Source organism: Eleutherodactylus coqui, chromosome 3 (genome assembly GCF_035609145.1).
Source record: "Eleutherodactylus coqui strain aEleCoq1 chromosome 3, aEleCoq1.hap1, whole genome shotgun sequence".
Classification (NCBI taxonomy): domain Eukaryota; kingdom Metazoa; phylum Chordata; class Amphibia; order Anura; family Eleutherodactylidae; genus Eleutherodactylus; species Eleutherodactylus coqui.
The window spans coordinates 308,043,788-308,071,691 of NC_089839.1; the positions used below are offsets into that span (position 1 = coordinate 308,043,788).

The 27,904-nt window shown below is 47.8% G+C and overlaps 1 protein-coding gene across 1 annotated transcript in view; it reads right to left on the reverse strand.

Moving 5' to 3' along the window:
- Positions 1-15,339, reverse strand: part of TTLL7 (tubulin tyrosine ligase like 7) — a 152,641-nt gene extending 137,302 nt beyond the window's left edge. The window contains exons 1-7 of the mRNA XM_066597848.1: positions 15,242-15,339; positions 10,524-10,690; positions 10,271-10,402; positions 7,767-7,888; positions 5,988-6,055; positions 4,134-4,292; positions 2,591-2,807 (exon numbers count right to left, since the gene is read on the reverse strand). Of these exons, the coding sequence (XP_066453945.1) occupies positions 2,591-2,807; positions 4,134-4,292; positions 5,988-6,055; positions 7,767-7,888; positions 10,271-10,402; positions 10,524-10,548 (723 nt within the window). The 5' untranslated portion in view covers positions 10,549-10,690; positions 15,242-15,339. The remainder of the gene's footprint in view (positions 1-2,590; positions 2,808-4,133; positions 4,293-5,987; positions 6,056-7,766; positions 7,889-10,270; positions 10,403-10,523; positions 10,691-15,241) is intronic.
- Between the last annotated feature and the right edge of the window lie 12,565 nt (positions 15,340-27,904).

The following is a 27,904-nucleotide window of genomic DNA, read 5'->3' on the forward strand; positions in this document are numbered from 1 at the left end:
TGATACGGGTGGGCATGGAGGCTCTAGTACCCTGTTGTACCGCCTCTAGTTTAGTGGCCTCAGGGGGTAAGACCGTTCATCTGATCACATCACAACTCTCATCATCATTTATATATCTGCCTGTGATGTAACTGCATGCTGAGAGGAAGCTGGAACAATACCTCTGCAGCGCCACCTATTGGATGGCAGCATTCCTGCAAGCTAATATCCGACCCATTATACAAGTCTTTATAACAATGACTGGGAATTAAAACCAAAGCCAGCATCCATACACAGACAGCTGTTTCAGGGGTTTTGCCCCATCAGTGTGCAGTAGGTTTCTGGTTTGGTTAGTCAGAGGCCTGTGAAGTCAGTCGGGAGGGGTGTCATCACTACTTAAAGAGACACCTAGAAAGAGGAGACTTATGAGGCCATCTATGCTCCTCTGGGAAATATGCAAATAAGGAAGATGCAACTCCTCACACACCTTCTAGGTGCTCTCTTTAAGGAGAGATGATACTTTATCTGAGTTCTGCAGCAAAACGACAACTTCTTCTAGATTGTTTTTCACAAAGAGTGCAGTAAAATATTAAAGGGACGCTGCCATCACCAAACAGCATCATAACCTAAGTTATGGAGCCGTACGGAGAGGTGGGGTGGAGCCGGGCTCTGCGGCGTCCGCTGGAGAATCCCTGAGCGCCTGACAATCTGCCTCCTTTTAGTCCACCATGTGCCCCTTGCGCATGCTCCCATAGACTTCTGCTTGTTTTTTTGTTTCACTTCTTAACAGGCCGCACCCGAGCCTGGAAACGGAGGAGGATGTTTGCAGTGGATTGTTCTTTTCAGAATTTCAAACAGCAGAAATCAGGGGAACCAAGGAGCATTTACGTCTATGAGAAAGTCAGAGATCAATGCGCTCGTAATCTCCCTTCTCCCAGTAAACAATTTATAAAAAGTCTTTATCCGGTGTGAGACGGCGACCGGCAAGGTGCTGGAGGGCAGGCATGTGTCGCCTAGGATGCTCTCCTATGCTGCCTTGGGGAGCGCTTGGGCAGATACGTGCCACCGAGCAGCCTGGGCTCGGTGGAGGAAGCCGGCAGTATAGTGTTAGTAGCATTAAGCTACTAACACGCTGTAGTATGTAAGTGGCTCCAAGCCACATAATCCGGGCCGGCTTTTTCTGGAGTGACCAAAGTGAAGGGTGGGATGGTCACTCCCACGTACCAGGTGGGGCTGGTACCAGGCCATATAAAGCCTGGGCCTACAGGGCCTAAAAAAGAGCTGAGACCTCTGCAGGTCTGAGAGTCCTGGCTGGCTGTGTGCAGGAGCCATTTGTTTACCAGTACGTAGACAGGGACGCTACATGTTTAGTAAGTGCTCGGACGAGCAGGATTTACATTATGTTTGCCTGATGTTAAGGCCTGTATTTTGCTTTTGTTTGCTTGGAAATAAACCCAGGCAAAGCCTGGACTAAAGACTCTATCGCAAGTGTCACTGTCTCTGACTGCTTATACCCAGGTTGCTACCGATCCTAAACGCTAATCCCTCACACCGGCTATTCATTACTGGATAAGTAATAAGTGCAGCCACCATCGGGGGATGACACCCGCCTTCCCCAGAGCTCCGAATACTAAATCCTGATGGACATGTGATGCTTTAAGGAGGCTGTCCAGCAATGAACTACTGATAGCCTAGCCTCAGGACACGTCATCAATACTTGATAGGCAGAGGTCCACCACTCGGGACCTGCAGCGAGGGCCAGCTTTTCTTTTGTTGGGCTCTTGAGCGACTGTGGCCCCCCTAGTAGTTATAGGTCCCACTGTGCTCACTTAATAATAAATAGGCCCCTCAGTGTCCCTTTAGTAATTTATAGGCCCTTCTGTGTCCAATAGTTATTTGTAAGCCCCTTTGTGTCCCTGTGGTAATTTACAGACCTCAGTGTGCTACCTTAGTCATTTAGAAGTCCTGCTGTTCCACCTTAGCAATTTTTGGCCCCTTTGTGTCCCCTCAGTAATTTATATGCCCCTACGTGCCCCCTTAGTAATTTATCATATCAGCTGTGCCCACTTAGTTATTTATAGGCCCCTCTGTGCCTCCTGGATAATTTATATACCCCATGAGTTACTGTAGTAATCTATAGTTCCCACTGTACCTCTTTAGTATTTTATAAGTCCCTTTGAGCCACCTTAGTAATTCATAAGTCCCACTGTGCCCCCTCAGTCATTTATAGGCCCCATTCTGCCACCTGAGTAATTACATACATGTGTAAGTGAGAATGCACCAGGTGGAATAGGAAGCGCTTAGCTTCTGGCACTGCCGCTGTCCTAATCAATTGTATCTGCGTATTAAAGTCATGGATATATTAGATTCCAAGAACAGACCTGGATTGACACCCCCCCCCCCCCCCCCCAAGGCTCAGCGAACCCCGGGATTTGCCAAGGTTTGCCGGGTGGTGATGCTGGCCGAGTCTCCAGCAATCAGCTGTTGGTAGTATGGACGCAGATGGAATCTGACAGCTCTGTACACACTGAAGCAGCCCAAGCTGGCATTGAGTTCAGTGGGAGCGGCGCCTGCAGTACAACCGGCGCCGCGGCACAGACATAAAACTCACCAGATTAGACTCGGAGGGCGGATGATACTTCTCGGTACCCATCCTGACCAGTCCGTCATTGTATAAAAATATCCTCAGGGGATCGCAGGACGTCACCAGGATGTAGATGCGCAAATCAAACTTGTATCCCTCCAGCAAGAAGGGCTTGTCGAGATATTCCTGAACGATGAGGTGGTCCTGAGCCTGCAGCCGCTCCCCGTTCCGGATGAGAGAGATCCTGCAGAGAGAAGAGAAGAGGTTCAGTCCTCGGCTTCTCACCGCTTATGGAAACAGCGGGGAGGTTCTCTGATGACCGCGGCCGGATGCCGAACGGCGGAGATTTAATATTCTCTTTTCTTAAAGGAACGGTCCAGGTTTTGCCTCGTGCAGGTCTGCGGGCCCGTTCACATTGGAGGTTCTGTGCGGAGACTGCGCCGCCGATTTACCTTAACATACAAGATAAAATATTCCTGCGTGCAGCGCTGTGAAATGCCAGGAACCACACAGACCCCATTATAGTCATAGCGGTCCATTCAGGCCGATCGCTTCCGTCATATGGCGGTTCCATTCCGCCTGTGGGTTCCATTTTTTTACACCCATTAGGCACCAGGAAAACAGAACTGGTGCGAACGAGCCGACTGGAAAGCCAGAAAGGCCTCCTTCAAGTTCAAATTGTTAAAGAGACATCTAACATTTTCAAATACGTCAAACGAGCCGCCATTTTGAGGACATCTTAACAACCACGAAGGTGTCTAAATAAATGGCGCAGTGACACATGACGGCTTAGAGGTCCCTGCCTTCTGCACTCCAGCCGATGTAATGGGCACAATGCTGACATCAGGGGTTTCGGCCCTGTTGTGAGAAGTCTTAAATGAGTTGCCCAGCAGGGTGTAACTATATTGGGTGCAAAAAATACAGTCGCACCCGGGCCCTGGAGCTGTAGGGGCATATAAATTCTCTCTGCCCCGTATGTGGAGATCAATACTATAAATAAAGCATTATATTTGGGGGCCCGTTACAGATTTTGCAATGCGGCCCAGCAGCTTCAAGTTATGCCTTTGCTGTCCAGGATTGAAACAGCGCCACATCTGTTCACAGGCTGTGTGTGGTATTACAGCTCAGTCCCATTTACTCCAATTGATCTGACTTGATAGTATATGGCCCTCCAAACATCTCAATAAAGACTATATATAATCCGGATTTAATATACCAGAACAGAATACTTTCCACGACTACATTGTTTTAACCCCTTAACGCCACAGGGCGTACGTTTACAACCTGGCTTCGGGGTACTTATCACAACAGGACGTAAACTTACGTCCTGTGGCTGGCGAGTGATCAGAAGCTGAGCCTGCGCCGTCCCGCAGCAGGAGATGGCTGTTACCAATTGCCGACCGTCCCCTGATTCCCGGCCCAATATCACCCTTGACCATGTGCAGTTAGGCCTCGCTGATGGGATACAAGGCAGCGCTCTTGGTCTGTGCAGCCCCAGTCCAGAGGTCCTTCTCTGCGCGGTACCCCAATGTTACCCTATATGATATCCTAGATCTATAACGGTGATTACCCGTGACCCATCGCTCCGTTGGCCGGCTTGATAATGAAGGTCTTCTGCTTCCTCTTCTTCTTTAACTCTTTGACGTAGTTTTGGTACTGAGTGTATTCGGCTGGGAAGATCCAGGTGCGAGGAATAAAGCTGTACTCATGAGGCTGACACTTGATCATTCTGCAAAACAAAAAGCAGTTCTGAGCAGTGCAACGGGGGGCCGGGGACCCCTGGAACATGGCAATGTGCACATATAAGAGCAAAAGTAGTGCAAACCTGCAGTCCAATACATTACTGCCTGCCAGGATCTTAAAGCAACCTTCAGGACCGGGACAAGGATGGCCGCAGCGGCTTCTCTGACTACCTAAGGCACACTGAGCATTAGTCCGCATCATTAGCCACTACACACTGTTGTGATTGGCCAGTGCTGCCTGCATGACAGCGCCGGCCAGTCAGTTCAGCGGACGGTCTCGTAGGGTTCTTTGCACTGATTATAGGGGTCCATCTGCAGGAATCTCACCGATTCAGAGAAATCGCTCCTGGCATATCCCAAAATGTGGACAGCAGTGGTCGCACAGGCGCACCGCCACTCCATTCATTTCAAGAGCCCACATGAGATAGCTGAACGCTTGAACTTGGATCTCCAGCAGCCCCATTGAAATGAATGCAGTGGTGGAGAATGCGGGCGATCGCCGCTGCTCATCTCACTTCAGGACGCGCCGGGGCCCCAGCAAGTTATGCAATGTCCCATAGATAGAGAATTAATTGCTTTCTTGAGGCAACTCCTTTTACCTGGTGCCATACCAGTTCCAATGCCGATCCCTTGTTGCTGGGTCCCCTCTGCATACATCCAACATGGCTGCGTCACTCCCCATGCTACTCACTGTGCACTGGTAGTCATATAATAGATGCTGCATCCTGATTGGCCTGCTCAGCTCATGTGAACACTACCAGCCAATCAGAGTATTGTGTAATGACCTAGACTACTGATGCGCCACCTATACTCAGTGTACATTGGGTGTCTATGAATCACCGCACCAGATCAGCAGGACAATAGATGGAACTACGTGATATACATTATCCCCTCCGGTCCCTGTAAAAATGTTGTCCTGAGACCAAAGGGGCGCGTTAACCCTGAAAGAGTTTATTTCATGTTTTAGATAGAAAAATCAATCTTAACCCCCTAAGGACTGCCGCACACGAGCAGATTTATGCGTGTAAAAGTTACAATACGCAAAGATTTCAAGGAGTTTGTTCACATTTCCGTATTTTGTGCGTGAAAAAAACAAAAAGCAGCATGTTCCACATTTCTGCACATTTGCGCACCAAAAGTCCCCATGGGGGGTGAGTAAATGCACATGCAATACGCAAGGAGATGAGCAATACTCTGTGCAATTCCACTGGGAGGAGATCACATCTGGAACTCATTAGACTAAATTAGTAATTTCAAGCTGTGCAACTTGTTTGGCAGGAGGAGCACAGTGAAATATGCCGATAAGCGTACAAAAAAAGCTTCGCTCAGTGCGAAAAAAGTTGCGCTAAGGCACATGCACGTATGGTTGTGTGAAGGAGCCTCAAAGGGATTGTCTGATAAAGACACCCATCAATATGGCCTTTTTAGGCATCAGACGGAAGGGAGTATGACCGCAGGATCCGACTACGCTGGGTCTATTTGTAGTCTGTTACTATGGAGACCCATAAGTCTGTATAGCAGCTGTGTACCAAATGCTGGGACATTTTTAACCAAGATGTTTGCAGTTTCTTACTGTTTCACATAAGATTTATTGGGACAATTGGAGAAACTGTATGAGAGTTACTCTTGTTGTATCAATCCGTCATTATGTGATACTCACAGGAGCGAACGGCGTGACTTACTTGGTCATGTTTCTGGACAAGCAGTCCTTCCGACAGATCTCTCCCATCCCGGGGAAATGGTTGATTCTCTAAAAATATGCAGAAGCAGAAAGTTTTGAGCTGTAAGTAAGACACAAACTGCAAATCATTGAGAGGAGGCCAGAAACAGTTAAAGGGGCCTGCTGAGAATTATTTTATACTACCCTCAAGAACCTTGGGGGACATTTACTAAGAGCGCCAGATTTTGTATCTAAAAAAGTCACAAACCTTTTTTTTGCACCACCCTCTTTACTTTTGTAGAGGGTGGGGCTTGTCAGGAGAGGGCGTGGTCACCCCAAACCAACACATTTATGTATAATTTACGCCAGTAACTGGGATAAATTATACCACAACTCTACGCCAGCTAGATTTCTGCGTTGGTGCATGGAGATGACTAATTTGTGAAGCGCGTGGACGTCCTCTTATATTAGTTGCATTGTGCGCCGACAGAAACGTCCCACTTTCAGTGCAAACAAAATCAAAAAGTTGTATGGACGTTGATGGATAAATAAAGCAGTTACGATTTTTTAAAAGGGGGGGGAATGAAAAAAAGCTTGTTCGCTAAGGGGTTAATTACACCGCTTCCTATACCGAGATCGAATCCTGAATTGTCCATCATGTTGACTTCACCTTTGTGAACAAGTAAATCAAATTTGCACACAAAAGCGGGGACTTCTCTTCTGAAATGCACACGTGACGGGCTTAAGGCCCATTTAGACACAATGATTATCGCTTAAAATTCACTCAAGAGCCATCTTTTGAGCGATAATCGTGTCTAAACGCGCGGCCATCGTGCACTATTCGTTCATCGATGACTCTTATCAGCGCAGCTCGCTGATTTTCTCAGCTAGTATCCCGCTGGCAGTTCTCAACGGAACAGCAGCTGAAAGCTCCGAGAACAATGCAGCTGTTTGCATATACAAAACAGCTGCTTTGTTCTCGGAGCTATCGCGGTGGTATCCCGCTTCGCCTGCATTAACTCTTAAGTAGCTAATTAGCTACTTAGTGTTATGCAAAGATGATCGCTCAAAACTGTCACTCAAACTGTCGTTTGAGCGATCATCTTCCAGTGTAAATGGGGCTCTAGACACCTACTCAGTATATTCCTGACTGAAGGAATTAAAATGAAATTGAATCTAAACAATCATACATTCAGTATTTTTCTAACACTAGGCGAGGATTTTCCGCTGCTCAGTGATACAAGTTTTGTGCTCTTCTGTCCACTGGAGTCTCGCCTTTCTGTTTCTCTTAGACACAATGAGTCTGGAACTGGTCGTCCGCTGTTATAGCCCATCCGTGCAGAGGAACGGCGAGTTGTGCGTTCGGACACGTTAGTTGGAGCTCCAGCATTGTATTCAGCTGACTGTGCAGCCTGTTGGTCAGAGCGATTCCAGACATCCTCCTCCGACCCCTTTCAGGAATGAGTTGTTCATGTCCACAGGATCCTTTCTTGCTTGAGGTTTTCTTTGATCGCGCCATTCTATGTATACTCTCCAAATAAGAAAAACGGAGCAAGTGAAATCCCGTCCCCGGCTAGTCCAGCACCGATGACCGGCCTCGTTGGAAGTCGCTCCGATCGCTGGATTTTCCCATCTAATGTGGATTCACACTGAAAATGATCCACGGAAAACTTGTCACGTGATTTTATGCTGCACTCCGGGGTCACGGGGGGAATTACCATACAGGGGATCGCCAATCCTGAGAAGGCTGGGGGCGCTAATAAAGGGCCATTTGGTGTATATGAAGTACGTAATGTCTTACCTGATAGTTCCTGAGCTCGGCGATTTTCTCGTGTTGTACGGCACAATCACTCCAGATCAGGTTTGCAGTCTCATCGTCATCCCGGCTCTTCACAAACTGCATCTCTTCAATTACTATACGGACTGGATGAAACAGCGACAGGTGATGTTAACGGCGCTTATGCAGTATTGTGTGTGGTGGCACTACAACCCCCAGTAGGGGACAACAACCACAATCTGAGACCACAAACATCCTCAGCCTAGAATTACCTTCATCATCACACTGCAGACTGCTGGAAATCGTTGCAAAGTTTCGATAGCGTGCGAAGCGAGCGGATCGCCACCCCTTCATCTGGGTTACACTGTGACCCACTTAAAGGGGCGGCCTGTGAAGACTAAATGGCAGCCATTCAGATGAACTACAGAGCGGCTCTCTGCTCCGCTTTACAGGGTTCGGAGCAGTGACGGAACTGCGAGTCCGGGAAGTTGTTTTTGATACTCAGCAGATCCCCCGTTCCATCATCATGTCCCCGCGAAGTTGCTGCATACACTCAGCGTGAACTTTTCAGGAGTCTGAGTTGAGCACTGGTCATGCACTAGTACTCCATTCACGGTCGATGGGACTGCCAAGGTACCCGCGTGGCACCCACTTGAGCATTCTGCCAGCCCCATTAAGATGAATAGAGCGCTGACCACGCATGCTCGGCCAGCTGTCTATTCACAGTGACATCATTGCAGGGGGAGTAGCGGCACCGCGCAGTGACAGTCAGAGCGGGACATGGGAGTTCGGTTATGGAGATCGGCAGGGATGACCACCGATTAGCAATGAGACCCTATTCTGTGGCTGGTCAATTTTGGTCATTTTGGGCCACCATCGGCTGCAAAATTAACCTAAAATGTTGTTTCCGATGACTGATGGCTGACTTCTGTCTGTCAGAAATGCAATCACCAGATGGGGAAAATTCACAGCCAAAATTGCAAGTGATCAATCTAATCTGGCCAGTCGTGGCACTTTGTGCAAGCCACCAGTCACAGCCACACAGAACCCAGAAAAAGCTGGCAAGAGTCACGTGCTGTTCATATGCACCAACTTCTTCTGGGGTCGCAGTCATGGCGATCAGGGCTCCCACACCGGATGGGGGGACAGTTAAAGGGGTTGTCCCGCGGCAGCAAGTGGGTCTATACACTTCTGTATGGCCATATTAATGCACTTTGTAATGTACATTGTGCATTAATTATGAGCCATACAGAAGTTATCAAAAGTTTTATACTTACCTGCTCCGTTGCTGGTGTCCTCGTCTCCATGGTGCCGACTAATTTTCGGCCTCCGATGGCCAAATTAGCCGCGCTTGCGCAGTCCGGGTCTTCTGCGGTCTTCAATGGGGCCGCTCGTGCAGAATGCCGGCTCCGTGTAGCTCCGCCCCGTCACGTGCCGATTCCAGCCAATCAGGAGGCTGGAATCGGCAATGGACCACACAGAAGAGCTGCGGTCCACGGAGGGAGCAGACCCCGGCGGCCATTTTCAGCAGGTGAGTATGAAGACGCTGGACCGCCGGGATTCAGGTAAGCGCTGTGCTGTTTGTTTTTTTAACCCCTGCATCGGGGTTGTCTCGCGCCGAACGGGGGGGGGGGGGGTTAAAAAAAAAAGTAAAAACCCGTTTCGGCGCGGGACAACCCCTTTAAGGAGGTGACTATAACTTATTTCTTTACTTCGCACCATTTTTTTTTCTTAGCCACAGGATGTTTACTGTAGCTGTCAGTATCCATCACATAACGATCCTACAGACAACCCGTTCAGCCCCACTAACCCCCTCGTCGTCACATTAAAATTGGAAATATCACTTTCTTCATTGGAGAATTTAAATTTATGTCTCATGTAAATATATTTGGCGCAGAACTCAGCCGCCTTATGTGCATTTTTAACTCCTTAGAGACATAACTAATTTTTCTGTAAAAACATTTAGATGTCACAGTGGGCAATGACTGCAGGATCTGTAGGGTTAAATGGCGTTGAGGAGTTATTAGATGGACAGCTGCTCATCATTTCCTCCCTTTCCTGGGGGAAAAAAAACCCTATATGTGACAATCAGAGAGCAAATATGTTCTGTGATTGATAAGAGGGGTGATAACATGAAAGTCCAGGGTATCCCCCTGCTGGAAGAGTGGGACAGACAGGAGAATCCCAGATGCCTGCTCCTTGCCTGCTGACTCCCCCTCTGCTCTGCACACAGACTGTAGTGACAGCTATAAATTCAGCATTACCGACCCCACTTCAAATGACTGTAGCACAGATTTTATGAGAGTTACAAACAAGCTTTTGGTCTCCTTTAAAAACCGAGAATCCAAATGTGCTGATTACACTCAATGAACCTGAGCCATAAAAAGCAGAAAGAACTCTGTTTGTCGAAAACTGTGATGTCCTTTTCCTTGTGAACCAATAGTCCTTGGGGTAATCAATAGGGGCGTTAAGTATATGTCAGAGTTTAGTTTGAGATGCCATCACATAAATAATTGGACCACACCTACCAATCTCATACTTGGTTCCCGCCACGTTGGCCGTGATGATGCCATTTTTCCTCTTCTTCCGGATCTTTCTCCTGTTAGAGCCATTGGACTGATAAGGCAAAGCTGTACCGAGGGATAAGCTGGTCGACGCATCTTCCAAACAAGAAGAACAGATAAGCATCTAAATAACAAGTTATGGAACTTTACCAAAAGTTTTCTTTCCATTTACATAAAGTATGACAATGGAATGAACATGAGAACACAAATGTCGTACCAGACTCATTAGGGAAGGATGGCATGATGGCCAGTGATGCGGCAATGTGGAGTCAGAAGAACACACTGGACATCCGTACCCAGCTCACAAGAACCGCTCGTCATATCATTTCTGGATGGTTACAGTCTGTGCTGTGATATCACAAGGACGGAAGAGGTCTGCAAAGCCTTAAAGAAAGTAAGAAACAATCCTGGTTAATGTATACAAAGAAGAATGACCATACAAAGAATGACCATACAAAGAAGAATGACCATACAAAGAAGAATGACCATATATAGCCCGATGCCTGCACATGAGCTGCGGGAGAGACATCCGTTGGGCATCTTAAATATGCATTGTGGGGCAGTCTCCAAACGAAATAGACCTCTTTGACCCCAGGGAACATGTCCGCCACTGATATGTATAACTGGGCCATACTTAGGTGTGTGCATTTAGGACTATGCAAACTGGCTATTAGGAAGTAGATAGCTGGCTCTCTAATGCCACCTATTGGAAGGTAACTACAATATAAGTCAATGTCAGACTCTTTAACAGGCCTAGCAACATGGCTAACACCAAAACAGAATCTTCTTCATAAGGAAAAGACACCCACAGGCAGGCAGCCGTTTCAGGGATCTTGAAAAGTAGGGTTCTGGTTGGCTTCTTGGAGAAGACTTAGGTTTGGCTTATATCCTCAATCATGTTGCAGGAAGTGTTAAAGGGTCAAACACTGACTGATTTGGAAGCTACTTTGCAATCGGCATTGGCACTAGAGAGACAGCTTTCTTCTTTCCAGAGCAGAGCTAATTTGCATACTTTTTCCCAGGGAGCATTGCCTGGTCTTCAAGACTCCTTACACTAGCTATAGCGCTCTCCACAAGACGAAACAGTGCCCCGGCCAAGACCTTCATTAACAGCCTCCCACCTAACTATCCTGTATTATGAGGTGGCAATGCTTCTCATGAAGCATTGTATGGCCTATAGGACTCCCTACACCAGCTATGGCGCTCTCCACAAGAAGGAACAGTACAGACGTACATCAAAGGCCTCCAGCCTAACCAACTAGTATGAGGCAGCAATGCTTCCCAAGGAGCTCTGCCTAGACTATAAGACTCTCTATGCCAGCTACAGTGGTCTCTACAAGGAGAAACAGTACCTCCCAAGACCATTAGAACTATGTAATATATACAAAGGCATAACTACCTTACGCTAGCCATACACATTAGATAGAGGTAGGTTGCCAATTGAACAACCACTGGACAAGCGATCATCATTTCACAGCCATACACAGAGTAACATAGTATGTAAGGCTGAAAAAATACATATGTCCATCCAGTTCAGCCTATTACCCCCCAATGTTGATCCAGAGGAAGGCAAAAAAAAAAATAATGAGCTAAAAGCCAATTTTCCTCATTTAGGGGGGAAAATCCTTTCTGACTCCAATCTGGTAATTGGAATAATACCCGGATCACCGACCCTTCTGAAGTTATTAATGATTATAACATATAATATTGTATCACTCAAGAAAGATGTCCAGGCCCCTCGTATACTCTTTTATCGAGTTCTCGATCACCATGTCCCAGTCAGAGTTCCATAGTCTCACTGTTCTTACAGTAAAAAAAAAAAACCTCCTTCTGTGTCTGTGTAGAAACCTTCTTTCCTCTAGACATAGAGTGCCACCTTGTTACAGTCACAGCCCTGGGTATAAACAGATGATGGGAGAGATCTCTGTACTGACCCCTGATATATCTATACGTAGATATTGGAGTGCCCCCTTGTTATAGTCCTGGGTATGCACAGATGATGGGAGAGATCTCTGTATTTTCCCCTAATATATCTATACATGGTTATTAGAGGGCCCCCTTGTTACAGTCCTGGGTATAATAGATGATGGGAGAGATCTCTGTACTGACCCCTGATCTATGTATACATAGTTATTAGAGCGCCCCCTTGTTACAGTCCTGGGTATGCACAGATGATGGGAGAGATCTCTGTATTTTCCCCTAATATATCTATACATAGTTATTAGAGCACCCCCTTGTTACAGTCCGGGGTATAATAGATGATGGGAGAGATCTCTGTACTGACCCCTGATATATGTATACATAGTTATTAGAGACCCCCCTTGTTATATGTTATTATGTCGCCCCTTAGACGTCTTTCTTTCTAAACAAAATAACCCCAATTTTGATAACTTCCCTGGGGATTGTAGTCCCCCACCTTTGTACCTGCTTAAGCTCTGATATATCCTTCTTGAGTAGCCGTCATAGTTGTTCACACTGGCTATAGACATCTGTGTTTCTCCTGCTGTTACTGTGTGCGGGTGTACACACACACACACGCACGCACGCACGCACGCACGCACACGCACGCGCACACGCACACGCGCACACGCACACGCACACGCACACGCACACACACACACACACAGGTTTACTATCTGGCCAGAATATCTCTAATTGCTTCATCATTCTGGGAAACCAGATGGGCGGGCATTGCAGCATGGGAAGTAAAGGTAAGAAAGTCAGGACAGTGAACCACTGGCAGAATTCTAGGCTTGTTACATCCCCCCCTCCCTAAAAGTGGACTGCATATAGCAGAGCAGCAGAAAAATGAGGAAGACCAGCTGAAAATCAGAACTTACAGACAAGAAACCGGGTGTAAATGAGTAAGGTAAGGTATTTTCATAGTTTTGATTGTTATGAATGCGTTAATACCTATTATTTACAGATTTTTTTAATTGAGTATTTTATCTATTTAAAAGGGTTTTGTGGGGAAAAAAAGACGCTTTTTTAAACTATTTTTTTTTCAATTAAACTTTATGGGACTATTTTTGACACTATTTTTTATATAGTGCATTCTACTAAGCCCATGACAGCAACCTATTAGACCCTGCTGGAGGCGGGGTCCAAAAGGCTGAGCTACATGGCAGACATGGAGGCCTTTGTCACATTTCTGGGAACCCATTGGTCTCTGGCGATAACACTGCAGGGTGCCAATGGCTGAAAGAAAGAGCCCCCATACCCTGTCATCCGCATACAAAAAATAAAAAAAATAGTAAAAAAATTATAAAAAAATAAAAACATCAAAACCCCACCTTTCTCCCTTCACGGTTTTTAATTTTTTTTTATCTTTCACAAAAAGTTACACATGTGGTATCCCTGTGTTTGTAATGACCCAGAGAAGGAAATTAGTACATTATTTAATCTGCAGGGTGCATGGCATGAAAAAAAAATGTAAACGTGGTAAAAATAGCTAATTTAGCCGATCTCACCATACAAAAAAACAGAATAGAAAGTGATCAAAATGCTGCACAGATCAATAAATGGTACCAATAAAAAAAATGCAACTCATCCCGCAAAATAATAACCCTTACACGGCTCCATTGATAAAAAAAATTAAAATGCTAGAGGTCTTTGAATGATGCGATAAAAAAAAAATAATCACGTTTTTTTTAAAGTGTGAGAAAGTAGCAAAAAAACCCCAAAAAACAATTACAATTTGGTATGGACATAATCGTACCGGCCTGTAGAATAATATATTATTTATACTGCTCAGAGAATGCAGGGAAGAATAAAAATAAAAAAAAAAACATGCCAGAATTACAGATTCTCTTGCCCCCAGAAAAAATGGAGTTTAGGGCTTATTTACACGAGCGTATATCGGCTGGCATTTTTTTTGACAGCCAACCAATATACGCTTCCGTCTGAGCAGTCCCCACCCCCCACCGGCTCTCTACCCCTCTCCTCCAGTCTGGCATTTGAAATAGAAGGGGGTGGGGCAGAGCTAAGCTCTGCTCTGTCTCGCGCACTCCCATTGCTGGCTATGGACAAGGGGCGGGAAGAGGGCGGGAGCTTAGCTCCGCCCCACCCAATTCAATTGCAAACCACTCGGGGGAGGGGGGAAGGGGGGGAACTGCTTAGATGGAAGCGTATATTGGCCAGCCGTGAAAACGCCGTCTGATATGCGCACGTGTAAATAAGCTCAAAAAGGGATCAAAATTTTACATGTTCCCAAAAATGAGATAAATGAAGACTGGAGTTCATCCCACAAAAAACACGGCCTTCTAGAGCGCTGGCGATGGGAAATCACATCAATACGGGTGTTGGAATGTGGCGACACAAAAGCAAACCTTTAAGAAAAAAAAATGTTTTAAATGTACAAAAATAGCAAAACATGAAAAACCTGTATAAACTCGGTATCGCCGCGATCATGTGACTCAGAGAATAACGTTATCACACTATTTATTCTGCACGCTGAACGCCGTAACAATGAAATCCAAAAAACAAATGGCAGAATTTCTTTTTTTTCCCCCAATCTCCCTACAAATTTTTTTACAAAAGTTATGCAATACATTATATCTACCCAAAAATGATGCCATCAAAAAGTACAACTTGTCCCGCCAAAAACAAGCCCTCATACGGCCGTGTCAGTGGGGAAATGGCTCTTGGAACGCGACTGGAAAATTAGTTGAAAGTAAATGATTAGACCATTTAGAAAACCTGCCCTGATGGGCACGACAGGGGGGTAAGAAACCCGCCACTAAATGGGTTAATGCCCATTAGTGAGGTCAGTAAAAGGCGTACTGCAGTCACTAAGGGGTTAAACAATAAAGTGTATCTATCCCCCTTACTAGAAAACAAATCCATCACAGAGGCATCCGCCATAGCCTCATGCTTCTTGCAAACTGATCACTACATGTCGGCCCTGCCGCCCCACCTCATACGGTATCTACCTACCTGCCACACGTAAAACCTCCGCAATCATCCTTCCGGTTCCTCTAGAGAGAGCTTCATGCACCGAGGACATCGCGTAGCGACAGGATAGACCGTAAGGGACTGGAGACAAGACAATTATTGGGTCCGTTATGTCGGCTCAAAGGCATCCCGGAAAAACTGCACTTGGTCTTCCCTACAGATAAATCAATGGCACCTTAAAGCGACACGGATGCTTTTCGGATACAAGCAGGTATTTCTCAGTGGCCATATAACGGCCGCCTTTATTGACCCGCCGTGGCCATAAATCCAGAACAGTCACTAGTTCATTGCCCTTTATCCCATTGGATGTGAAGGACTGCAGTGCAGCACAACCAGCAAGACAGAGCGGGTTAGAAGGGGTTAAGAGTAGGACGAATGTAAACCTACCGGATGGGATGCCAAGGGCCGTAACGATTACCCTGGAAAAGGATGGTGGGGCCGACTTGAAGCTACTGGGCCTTGAGTTTGCAAAACTTGGCCCAACAGCCTGCAGTTACTACATGCCATTTCTACTACAGGAGTCCTATTAGGTGGCAGAGGGGGCATTTGGCCATTGAGGCACCAGAGTCGGGTTAAGCCTGCAGCCACCACTCGCCCTACAGCTATGGTTTGGCTTAGTATTCCTTCCTTTACGTGTAGGAATTTACATTCTATAATGCCAGAAATCACCTGGAAGTCTACAGCCGGTCCAAGACGTCTTCAGACCCTCTCACTTTCTCTACATTTTGTTATATTGTGGCCTTGTGCAAGTTTAAAAATAATTCATGTTCCTCCTCATCATTCTGCACTCAATACCCCACAGTGATTAAGCGCATGCTTGATGAAGACCAGTATACGGTCGAAACGTCGCGTGTATTTTTATATTGAAGATGGATTAAAGTTAATTTTAAGCACCACTTCCTTCTGCTGCCATTTATATGGTATTGGATGCTCATCACCGGCCCAATACCATCCCTACAGTGACACCATGTGGTGGAGCATCATGCTGGGGAAGGGGAGACCGGTCAGGGTGGATGGAAACCAGACGCCGCTCATCACCGGCCCAACACCACCCCTACAGTGACACCATGTGGTGGAGCATCATGCTGGGGGAGGGGAGACCGGTCAGGGTGGATGGAAACCAGGCGCCACTCATCACCTACCCAATATCAACCCTACAGTGAAGCCTGGTGGTGGAACATCATGTGGGGGAGGGGAGACCAGTCAGGGTGGATGGAAACCAGGCGCCGCTCATCACCTGCCCAATACCATCCCTACAGTGAAGCCTGGGGGTGGAGCATTATGCTGGGGGAGGGGAGACCCGTCAGGGTGGATGGAAACCAGGCGCCGCTCATCACCTGCCCAATACCATCCCTACAGTGAAGCCTGGGGGTGGAGCATTATGCTGGGGGAGGGGAGACCCGTCAGGGTGGATAGACAGCTGAATGGAGCAAAATACAGAGATAGTGAACATGACCGAGCAGAAGGGTAACCTTTCAACAAGACAATGACCCTAAGACCAGCCAAGACAACACAGGAGTGGGGACAATTCTGGGAATGTCTTTGAGTGGCCCGGCCAGAGCCCTGGACCCAATGGATCATCTCTAGAGAGACCTGACAATGGCTGTCCACAGACGGCCCCCATCCAACCTGACAGAGGGCAGAAAATTCCCAAATCCAGGGGTGCGAAGTTTGTGGCATCAACCCCAAGAAGACTGGAGGCTGGAATCCCCAACTAAGTGCTGAGTGCGGGGTGTGAATACTTATCTCTGCAGAATCGGAGTTTCTGTTCTCACTTTGTCATTATGGGGGGAAAACACCAGAGCACAACATAACAAAATGTAAGACAAGTTAGAGGTTCCAAAGACTTCCTGGACCCCCTACTGTATGTGACTGTGATTTATACTATAAGGGGGCTTGTCTTGCAGATGTTGCTCCTCAGTATACCAGCACCACCTCCGCTCTGCTCATATTGTCTGATCCTCACCAGCACCTCCTCAGCACAGAAGTCCCCTCCCTGCTACGCCCCGCAGGAGCAGCGGCTCCTCCACCTACACCCCCACTGCTGCCCAGGAACCGGCAACACCGAGTCGGGACCCCACACATCTCTCCTAGCAACAGTATCTCTCAGCTACAACGCGTATACACAGTGGCGTCACCAGCAATTGTCTGCATAGAAGTAGCATTAGCACTAGTGGCAAATGGCAACAAGACTGAAAGATCTTGTCACCATTCACAACATCTTAGTCACATTGGCCACCATTTGGTCACCATCTGGAGCTCTGATAGGAAAGCATAATATTAGAGATGAGAAAAAAATGGTGTTTATAAAACCCAGATCATACACACGTCTTATCCCTCGGGGGTCTGTAAAACGTGATTCTGAGGGTTCTTCCCCGTAATTCATCCAATGTCACGTATTTATTAGAATGCCCTTGTGGCCGTCTTATGTAGGGCAGACCAGTCAACCATCGCGGCTCGGAATTAATCAGCATAAATCCGGCATCCGTAATTATAAACTGCTTTATGGTAAACAATCTCACACTGAGAATGTAAGGAACATGCCGCCGTCTCATAGAGAGGTGCAAAGGGTTAAATTAAAGGCACTGGTGTAATTACCAGCAGGACCGCAGATTTCCCTTTCATTCTCGCATATATTGATTCCTGATTGTTTCTTGCTGCTGTTTGGGGGTTTTCTTAGGCTGCACTAACATGGCGCAATAAACACACCGTGTGCCGCCCAACGCTCGCCAACCGCACATACGGCACGTGAAAAAGGAGATTAGGACTTGCAGAGATATTTTCATGGGGACCATTGGTTGTATGAATAGCCCCACGGGCTATAACGGGGTGTGTGCCGTCTGTGGAATACATGAACAGAACACGGGCCAAAAATACGACCGCATAATTGGCTCTTATGGTGCCACTTCAAAAGCGTTCGCTGCCATGGGTAATGCCGGGCATTATCTGGACTGGCAACCTGCAACAATTGTGTGTCTGGGTGCAGACCGACAATTAGTGGTAGCATTTGTGTACTACCAACGCCCGCTACAACCGTGTACTACCAGCGCCCCTCCTACACTAATGTCAGCATAGCACCCCCTCCATAAATTGTGCCAGCATAGCACCCCCTCCATAAATTGTGCCAGCATAGCGCCCCTCCATAAATTGTGCCAGCATAGCGCCCCCTCCATAAATTGTGCCAGCATAGCGCCCCCTCCATAAATTGTGCCAGCATAGTGCCCCTCCTAAACTATATCAGCATAGCACCCATCCATAAATTGTGCCAGAATAGCGCCCTTCCTAAACTATGTCAGCATAGCGCCCCTCCTACACTATACCAGCATAGCGCCCCTCCATAAATTGTGCCAGCATAGTGCCCCTCCTAAACTATGCCAGCATAGCGCCCCTCCTAAACTATGCCAGCATAGCGCCCCTCCATAAATTGTGCCAGCATAGTGCCCCTCATAAGCTATGCCAGCACAGCGCCCCTCCTAAACTATGCCAGCATAGCGCCATTCATAAAACTATGCCAGCATAGCGCCCCTCCATAAATTGTGCAGGCATAGCTCCCCTCCATAAATTGTGCAGGCATAGCTCCCCTCATAAGCTATGCCAGCACAGTGCCCCTCCTAAACTATGCCAGCATCGCACCTCCATAAATTGTGCCAGCATAGCGCCCCTCCATAAATTGTGCCAGCATAGTGCCCCTCCTAAACTATGTCAGCATAGCGCCCCTCATAAGCTATGCCAGCACAGAGCCCCTCATAAACTATGCCAGCATAGCAGCCCTCCATCAATTGTGCCAGCATGGCGCCCCTCCTAAATAATGTCAGCATAGCTCCCCTTCATAAATTGTGCTAGCATAGCACCCCTCCATAAACTATGTCAGCAAACTGCTCCCCATAAGCTGTCCAAGCATAGTGCCCCTCCATAAAGTGCGCCAGTCTACTGTTACTCCATAACCTGCACCAGAATAGTGCCCCTTCATAAAATATAACCAGCATAGTGCAATTCCATAAAACTTGCAAATATAGTGCCCCTTCATAAACTTTGCTGTAATAGTGCCATCCATAAACCGTGCCAGCTTACAGAATCTACTCAGCTATAGAATTCAATAATAAAATTCTGTCTGCCTTCAGCCACCACTAGGGGGCGCTCACTACAAACATATTTCTACAGCTCATACTGCAATAAATGGGAGCAAGATAAATATATGTGTAGCTAGCGCCCCCCACTGGTATCCCAGCTCGGTTATATATAAGTGAATGGAGCTAAATTGCAATACCCCACATAGCCTATGGACAAGAGAGGCGCTGTTCCTGGAAGAAAAAAAGCAGTCTTTTTTTTTTTAATCCTACACAACCCTTGACCTGAATAAAAGTACAGCTTTCCATCGCGGCGCGGTGTCCGTCTGTCCGTCTGTGTCTGGCTCAAGAGGATTCCAGATTTCCCAGAGTTCACGTTGCTCTTCTTATAAAGCTGCAGGGTTCCTGGGCGTCTTGTCAGCAACAATCCTGGTTATCACAGATAACTGACGCGGCGTGACATTATAGCGGCTGCTGGAGGTCATGTGATCACGGCGTTCTCCAGCAGCCACCGCTAATTACTAGGATCCTCACACTGAGCGCTCCTTTGTCTCCGGGAATTGTTATTTGTGAGAAGCCCAAAAGCATCTACAAAGAGCGGCGCATAGAGGACAAGGACGGGCGCGGAATAATCCGAAGGGGCGACAGAGTGGCTCTGTCAGCGTTACGTACCAATGTGAGAGGACACTAGAGAATATATATATATATATATTATACACCAAATGCCCCTTTATTAGAGACCCCCATCTAGCAGCGTTGGACTCCTTTGGCCTTTAGAACCACGGCAATTCATTATGGTGTAGATCCCACAAGGTGATGAAACTGTTCTGTAGGAATATCGGCCCCTGCGGACAGGAAGCTTCTTGTAGTTGCCGCAGATTAGCTGGCGGTGCTGACATGTTCTGACCGGCTGACAGGAAGGGGTCAGCGATTCATGCTGCTTATGCAAAATTCTGACCTCCCATCAGCAACAGAAATCTGGATCCATATCAGTGATACAAGTTTTGCGCTCTTTTGCCTGCTGGAGTCTTTCTGTTTCTCTTAGACCCAATGGCGCTGGAACTGGTCGTCTGCTGTTATACCATCCGCGCGGAGGAACGGCGAGTTGTGCGTTCGGACACGTTAGTTGGAGCCCCAGCGTTGTATTCAGCTGACTGTGCAGCCTGTTGGTCAGAATGATTCCTGACATCCTCCTCCGACCCCTTTCAGTGAGGAGTTGTTTCCGTCCACAGGATCCCCTTTCACTGGATGTTTCCCTGATCGCGCCATTCTCGGTATACTCTCCACACCGTTACATGAGAAAACCGCTCAGAGCTGGCAGTGAGCCCCGGGTAGTCTAGCACCGATGACTGGCCTCGTTGGAAGTTGCTCGGAACACTGGTTTTCCCGATCTAATAAGGAATTGCAGATGTGAACTGAGCCTCTCCCATAAGATGCCAGTATTACAGACGGCACAGACCACACGGGGGGCAGCTTACTGATTTAGCATTGCGGCCCAGAAGCTTCACCTCCAAAGTTCTGGCCAAAAAAGGTTATTTGTCATTTTTAGGACACGTACACGAGGCTGAGTGAGTGCGCAGAGCCTATAGGGCAGGGCTAGTAAGGAGTCCCGCTGACTTTGTAGCTCTATAGGGCGCCATGTGTAAAGACACATTCTCTCATACAAGCACATGCGGAGGAGGACACCGTGATTTACTCTTCTGCTGAATTCCATATGAAGCTTCTGTGAAAGAATCTAGATGATTTGTGTTACACTTGTTCTTCAAACGTTAATAGATAACTTAGTCTGAAGCTCTTAAAGCAGCACAAGCCCTGAGGCCGCATTCTGCAGTGTAAGATAATATATTCACATGTCACATTATGTATTCATTCATCACTACTTACTGATTTGCTACTTTCAAAGTGTTGTCTCCTGTGATTGGACACTATACACTTCTTTGTTCTACTTTGCACTATTAATAAAGCTACACTGAGCTGGTCCCTTAGAAAGAGCACAGTGGAGACTTCGCACAGTTGACATCTCTTGTTCTTTGTCCTATAAATTAATTTAGCATAGAAGAGGAACTCGGATCCCGGTAGCCTTATTGCCGATTCTAAATTTAAAGGACTACTTCAACACCTCCATAGGTCTCCGTAAGAAGTCGGAGGCCTGTGGAGGTACAGTAAAGGTCCTATTGTAGCTCTGTACAAAGCGGAGCTATATTACGGTCATAGACACGTGCCCTGAAAATGTAAGCCATGAAAAATATGCTGATTGGCATTTTCTGGGACTTTTATATCAAGTGATTTTCCAGGAGGTTTAGTTCACCAATAGTGGATCAGCGGGATCAGTCGCTTCGGACAGTGCCAATCAGCTAGCTGATAAGAAGCTGCTACAGACAACCAAAAGCTGTCAAATCGCTGGCTGTAGCACATCGCCTGCTTTGGTATTGCAGCTTTTCCCCATTCACTTCAATTGTAGAGAACTGCAATACCAAACTGGGTCACTGCGCCATGAATAGCATTGTGACAGTTTCATGCAGGACCACCGCTCCATTCACTTGTATGGGACTGATGGACATAGCCGCGCTACCTCCACAGGCCGTGAATGGCGCGGCGGTCACACACAGTACTACCGCTAAATGTTTTTTAGGGGAAAAGCCCTTTAATTGCCACAGAATAAAAGATCAACAGCATGCAAAGAGTTAATAGCCCATTTTCTATCATCCGGGCAATGTGCTCACACAAGCGGCAAAAACACGACGTTCCCAGAATTGGGACTCGGTGTGTTAGTGAAGAGCCGGCAGCTCGTCGCTCTCAGCGCTAATCAATAATACATTTCTGTGTCTCTCTAAGTGATGGCGGCGGCGGCGGCGGCGGCGGCGCAGGAAACGTGTGATGCTGATTAGACGATTTGCACATCTAAACTCAACTAAAACTCTCCATTCATAGAACATGACACATCAAAGCAGCGGAACGCAGCAGGAAGACATGTTAAACAAAGATGGGGGGGGGAGCAAAAATGTTGTATAAATACGGCGTGCGCCGCCGCGACATGTGTGCTTAAAGGGATGCTTCACACAAACTAACGCTCCATTAATCAGACCTACCGGACCCGAGTCCATCCTGCTGCCGGCTGCACCAGGTTTATTGGTAGGCCGTCACCATAATAGTCAGAGCTCTGTGACCGCTGCCGTCTGCGGGGGTCTTGTGCTTAGACAGCATGTGACTACACAACCCAGAAGTAGGAGGAGGCAGCAGGGGAATGGCGCGCCCAGGACAAGGCGACAATAAGGTACTTGGTTACTTTAATTCCGCCCATGGTTTTTGGCAATTTTTTCTTCCTACTGGAGGACACCTTGTAGTTTCCTGCTCCTTTTGCACCGGCCAAGGTGCTGATCAACTGATTCATGCGATCGTTCGTCCTCGTAAGTTGGCTGTACAGTCGTAGTCAAAAATCTTGAGAGTCGGCCAAATTTTGGTTTTCACAAAGTTTGCCGCTTCAGTGTTTTTAGAGCTTTTAGTCGGATGTTTCTACGGTCACTGATGTACAACTATAAGGCTGGGTTCACACAGGGTGGATTTGCCACGGTTTTGCCGCGCGGAATTTCGCAGCGGCAAATCCGCCCGCAGCCGCTAATCTCGGGATTAGCCAGCCATGTGGACGGGATTTCTCAGAAATCTCGTCCACACGGAACGGCCAATCCGCTGCGGTAAGTCCGGCTGAAACCGCGGCTGCGGCCGCCGCGTTTCCAAAAGATGCAGCATGTCTGTTTATTGTTTATTTTTGTCGCGGCCGCGCTCTCCTCTATGGGAGCGCCAGCCGCAACAGAAAAGCGAGAGGCCGGGCCGCTTCACAGCCGCCGCGGCTTTTTCCGTGGCGATTCTCCCGGCGGAAATCTCGCAGTTTTTGCTGCGGCCAAACCGCAAGATTTCTGGCGGGAATACGCCCCGGGTGAACCCAGCCCAAACATCTCATAACGTTTTAAAAACTTTTATTGACAAATACATCAAGTTTAGGGAAAGTCTCCATATTTAGAGCGTTGACCCTTATTTTTGAAGTCTTCTGCACTTCGCCCCGGGATGCTGGATATCAGCTTCTGGGCCAAGTCCTGACTGATGACAACCCATTCTTCATAAACAGTGGTTGGAGTTTATCATAATGCCTGTGTTTTTGTCTACCTGCTTTTTGAGGATTGACCAGAGGTTCACAATGGGATGGAGATCTGGGGAGTTGGGAGACGCTGCTCCTGGACGGTTGGGAGACGCTGCTCCTGGGCGGTTGGGAGACGCTGCTCCTGGGCGGTTGGGAGACGCTGCTCCTGGGCGGTTGGGAGACGCTGCTCCTGGGCGGTTGGGAGACGCTGCTCCTGGGCGGTTGGGAGACGCTGCTCCTGGGCGGTTGGGAGACGCTGCTCCTGGGCGGTTGGGAGACGCTGCTCCAGGGCGGTTGGGAGACGCTGCTCCAGGGCGGTTGGGAGACGCTGCTCCCGGGCGGTTGGGAGACGCTGCTCCCGGGCGGTTGGGAGACGCTGCTCCCGGGCGGTTGGGAGACGCTGCTCCCGGGCGGTTGGGAGACGCTGCTCCCGGGCGGTTGGGAGACGCTGCTCCCGGGCGGCTGGGAGACGCTGCTCCCGGGCGGCTGGGAGACGCTGCTCCCGGGCGGCTGGGAGACGCTGCTCCCGGACGGCTGGGAGACGCTGCTCCCGGACGGCTGGGAGACGCTGCTCCCGGACGGCTGGGAGACGCTGCTCCTGGACGGTTGGGAGACGCTGCTCCTGGACGGTTGGGAGAATAGAGCTTTTGGCAATAACTGTACAATTCCTTGTCCACACGGGAAGATTTTCCGCCAACCAGAGAGCATTTTTAGGCTCGCCAAAACTATCTGATCAGCCAGCGAACGGGCGTGTGCTGATATTTGGTCCCTTTATGTAACCCAATTGTTGGGTGAATGAACATCCTGAGGAAAACTCAGCCCAATAATTGGCTCGTGTAAAAGGACCATAAAAGGGAGCTCAGTGACTAATGTCCTCTCACACGTAACAAGCACTGACCGACACGCAGGTCAATAGGCGCTCCTTGGATATTTTCTCTACATGGGCCAAGAATAGTCTCATAGGGATGAGCGACCACTAATGAGATCACACTGGGAGATGTACCGCTGATCAGCGGGGATAAACGAGCCAATCTGCCGATCAACGAGCATTTGCTTGTTCTTCAGCTGATTGTTGATGCCTTTACATGGCCAGATTGTCTATTGCTCCTTTTACAAGGACCAAATTCTTGGCCTGATGTAACAAGCGCCAATTAGCACGCACATCAATCGGCGCTCATTTCTTTATTTTTCTTTACCCGGGACAAGAATCAGCTTACAGGGATGAATGATTGTTAATGCGATCGCTCGTCCCCATTGGCTGACTATATTCACACTGGGAGATTTACCGCTGATCAGCGAGCATTATTCTGCTTACATAAATTAGACAATCAGGCAACAAACGATCATGTGCTTGTTCATCGGCTGATCGCTGATCCTTTTTGCAAGGTCCGATTGTGGGGTGAACAAGCATTCTGAAAAGCACTTGGGTGCAATAATCAGCTTGTGTATGAGGACCACAAGGGAACGTTCAAAAATTGCACTAAAATCTGTGTTAAAATATGCATCATTTGATACAGATTTTGTTGCGGTTTGCACCCCTTTGTTTCAATTAAAACTGATTCTGGTGCGGATTTGCTTTAAAAAATTTTTGATGCAGAAAATCTGCAGCGAATACGCTACGTGTGAACGCGCCCTACGTGATGATACACTTTGTGTCATGTTTCTAATTGTCTAGGGTTAGAAACAAGCAGACAAGCAAGCTGCACCTCCTACAGGCTGAAAGAAGCTACTGCAGCTTCCCGCCTGATGACTTAGTGTATTGAGGCGCTTAGGGCTTATTCACAGGGGGTAATTCGTGCCTCCATGCTCTCCGTGTGTCCAACAGACATTGCACGGACCCACAACGGTCAAAGAGACTATTCACACATGCAATTTTTCACACGGACCAGTGGTCCATTCTATAAACCTCGCACGGTTGCCAATTCTTCTTAAGAGATGCATGACAGTCAGACAGCACACGGGTAGCATCCATGTGCTGTCCTTTTTTGTTTTTGTAGCGGATTCTTGTGCAGCCAACAAGGGCTCGCACATGTGAATAAGCCCTTTTGATCTGTTTACCCAGAATTCCTTTTTAATGGAAGTAGTTCAATGTTTTTGAATCACCCCCTCCGCACTTCTTAGCTTCCACTAGCTAAAGCTAACAATTGCATTCACAGGGTAACAAAAAATCCACTCTTTACTTTATGGTCACTAGCATGGAGGTCTTAAGTACCATATTCCTCCTCACCAACATGGCCGCAGTGAGGAACCTGTCAAGCATGTTCACTTCTGCTCCAATCAAACTCTATGGGTGAGCTTCTATATTGCAAAGACATCCCAAAGATGGCGTTAAATAATCAATTTCTAAAAAAAATACCCTAACACAGAACTTCCAGAGCGAACAGAGGGGAGTCCCATATTCAGGATCCTCATCAATTAGGCACAGCGGAGAACATCTACAAAGAAAGACTTGCACTGGAGGACCTGTGTTACGCGGTTGGCTCATTAATTTGACGGGCCAGTGTGCAATACTTAATTTGCCCTGCGGTTGTGCTGTAGGGAAATTGAACATTTCCAGCAGGATTGCACCACACATTACAGCCGATCATCAATAACCCAGCGGTAAAATTCAATGTGATCAACTTATCATTGGGGGATCCGCTGTGTCGAAAGAAGATTACGTTTCAATGTATCATTTTAAATGCCAAATACTATGGCAAGACCGAACCAAACAAGACAAATATAAAAATACTGCACAATTCCGCCTATAAAGTAGTTATAGTTTCAGGACAAAACTCTGTGCCAGGACAGGAGGGGTTCGGGTCATATTACCTGCAGTTGTATTTCTCTGCCGTCCATCTGATCCCTGTTTTTGGCTGTCCAAGGTGGCCACCACATTTTTCTATGTAGCTTATATAAACTGTGCACTGCTCTCTGATTGGCCAGCACTGATCACATGAGCATATCTGGCCAATCAGAAAGAAGGGATATTGCATTGGTTGTCTAACGCTACCAATGTATGATGTGGATTAGGTAGTTTGTAGATTGCATCACCCATCTGGGACAGCCAAAAACAAGACCTGGAACCATTGGATCGGACGGACGACAGAGAAAAACAAGTGCAGGTAATAAATTCCCTCCCCTGCGGTCCTGGGACAAATTTCTTCCCAAAACCTGAGGATTGGAAATGTAAGATCTGTGCGACTTGATGAAGTCGATTTCCCAAGACAGATGGACACATTGAAGGGGTTTACCAGAATTACAAGCTATCTGCTATCCACAGGATAGGGGATAACCTCTTGATTATTTGGGGTTTCACCACCACCGATCTTTAAAACGGGGGTCCTGAGTCCCTAGTCCTCCTCGCTATGGGGTTACCGCATCCGCCGCTGTGAGGGAACTGAATGGAGTGCTGGTCGCACAAACACACTAACGCTCCATTCACTTTCAATGGGACTGCGGAGATGGCTGAGTAGCGCCCGCTCGGGGATTTCCATCACTCCCATTGAAATAAATGGAGCGCCAACCGTGCGTGCTCAGCCAGCGCGCTTCAATGACATCACTATGGGGGGGGGGGGGAGTAGCAATCCCAGCAGTGACAAGACAGCGACATAGGAGTCCCATTCTTCAGAGTAGTGGGGGTTTCAGCGGTGAGACCCCCAACGATCAGCAAGTTATCCCCTATCCTGTCGATATCGTGTGGATAGCGGATAATTTGCTATTAACGATACAATCCTGGGATGTAATGATACAATATGACGGCTATTGATGCGCGTGAGACTCGTCCCGCTGAGGCGTCCGTGCCAACAACAGAGTTACCTTTGTATTTGCTCATCAAGCGTCCGGAGTGCTCCTTACCGCATTACCCTTATCTCATTATTTCATTCATGTGCAATCGCCCGAATTCTTCCGCTACGTTCCCTGTCATTAAACTCTTGTAGCCACTTCCTGTATGGGTGTATTCGCTCGCTCCAATTTGATGCAGTACTTGAAGTAAAAACAAGTGATTAAAAAAAGGATTTCAGCCCGCTTCATACAGTATGTAATGGGTACCGCCTGAGGTGTACAGCTGCTACCCACCGCGGCACCCGGGATCAGAAGAAGGAGCCATTCACACGTCCGTATGCCGGTCAGTATTTGCATCGAATTTGGAAACCAAAATCAGCAGTGAAAACATACAGAAAATATAATGGAATCTTTGTAGCTCTTCTGTATTGTGTTCCCACTGCTGGTTCTGACTTATAAATACTGTTGTGTGAATGGGGCCTGGCTCTGATCTCGGCCGCCAGCTCTGATCTCGGCCGCCGGCTCTGATCTCGGCCGCCGGCTCTGATCTCGGCCGCCGGCTCTGATCTCGGCCGCCGGCTCTGCTCTCGGCCGCCGGCTCTGCTCTCGGCCGCCGGCTCTGCTCTCGGCCGCCGGCTCTGATCTCGGCCCCGGGCTCTGATCTCGGCCCCGGGCTCT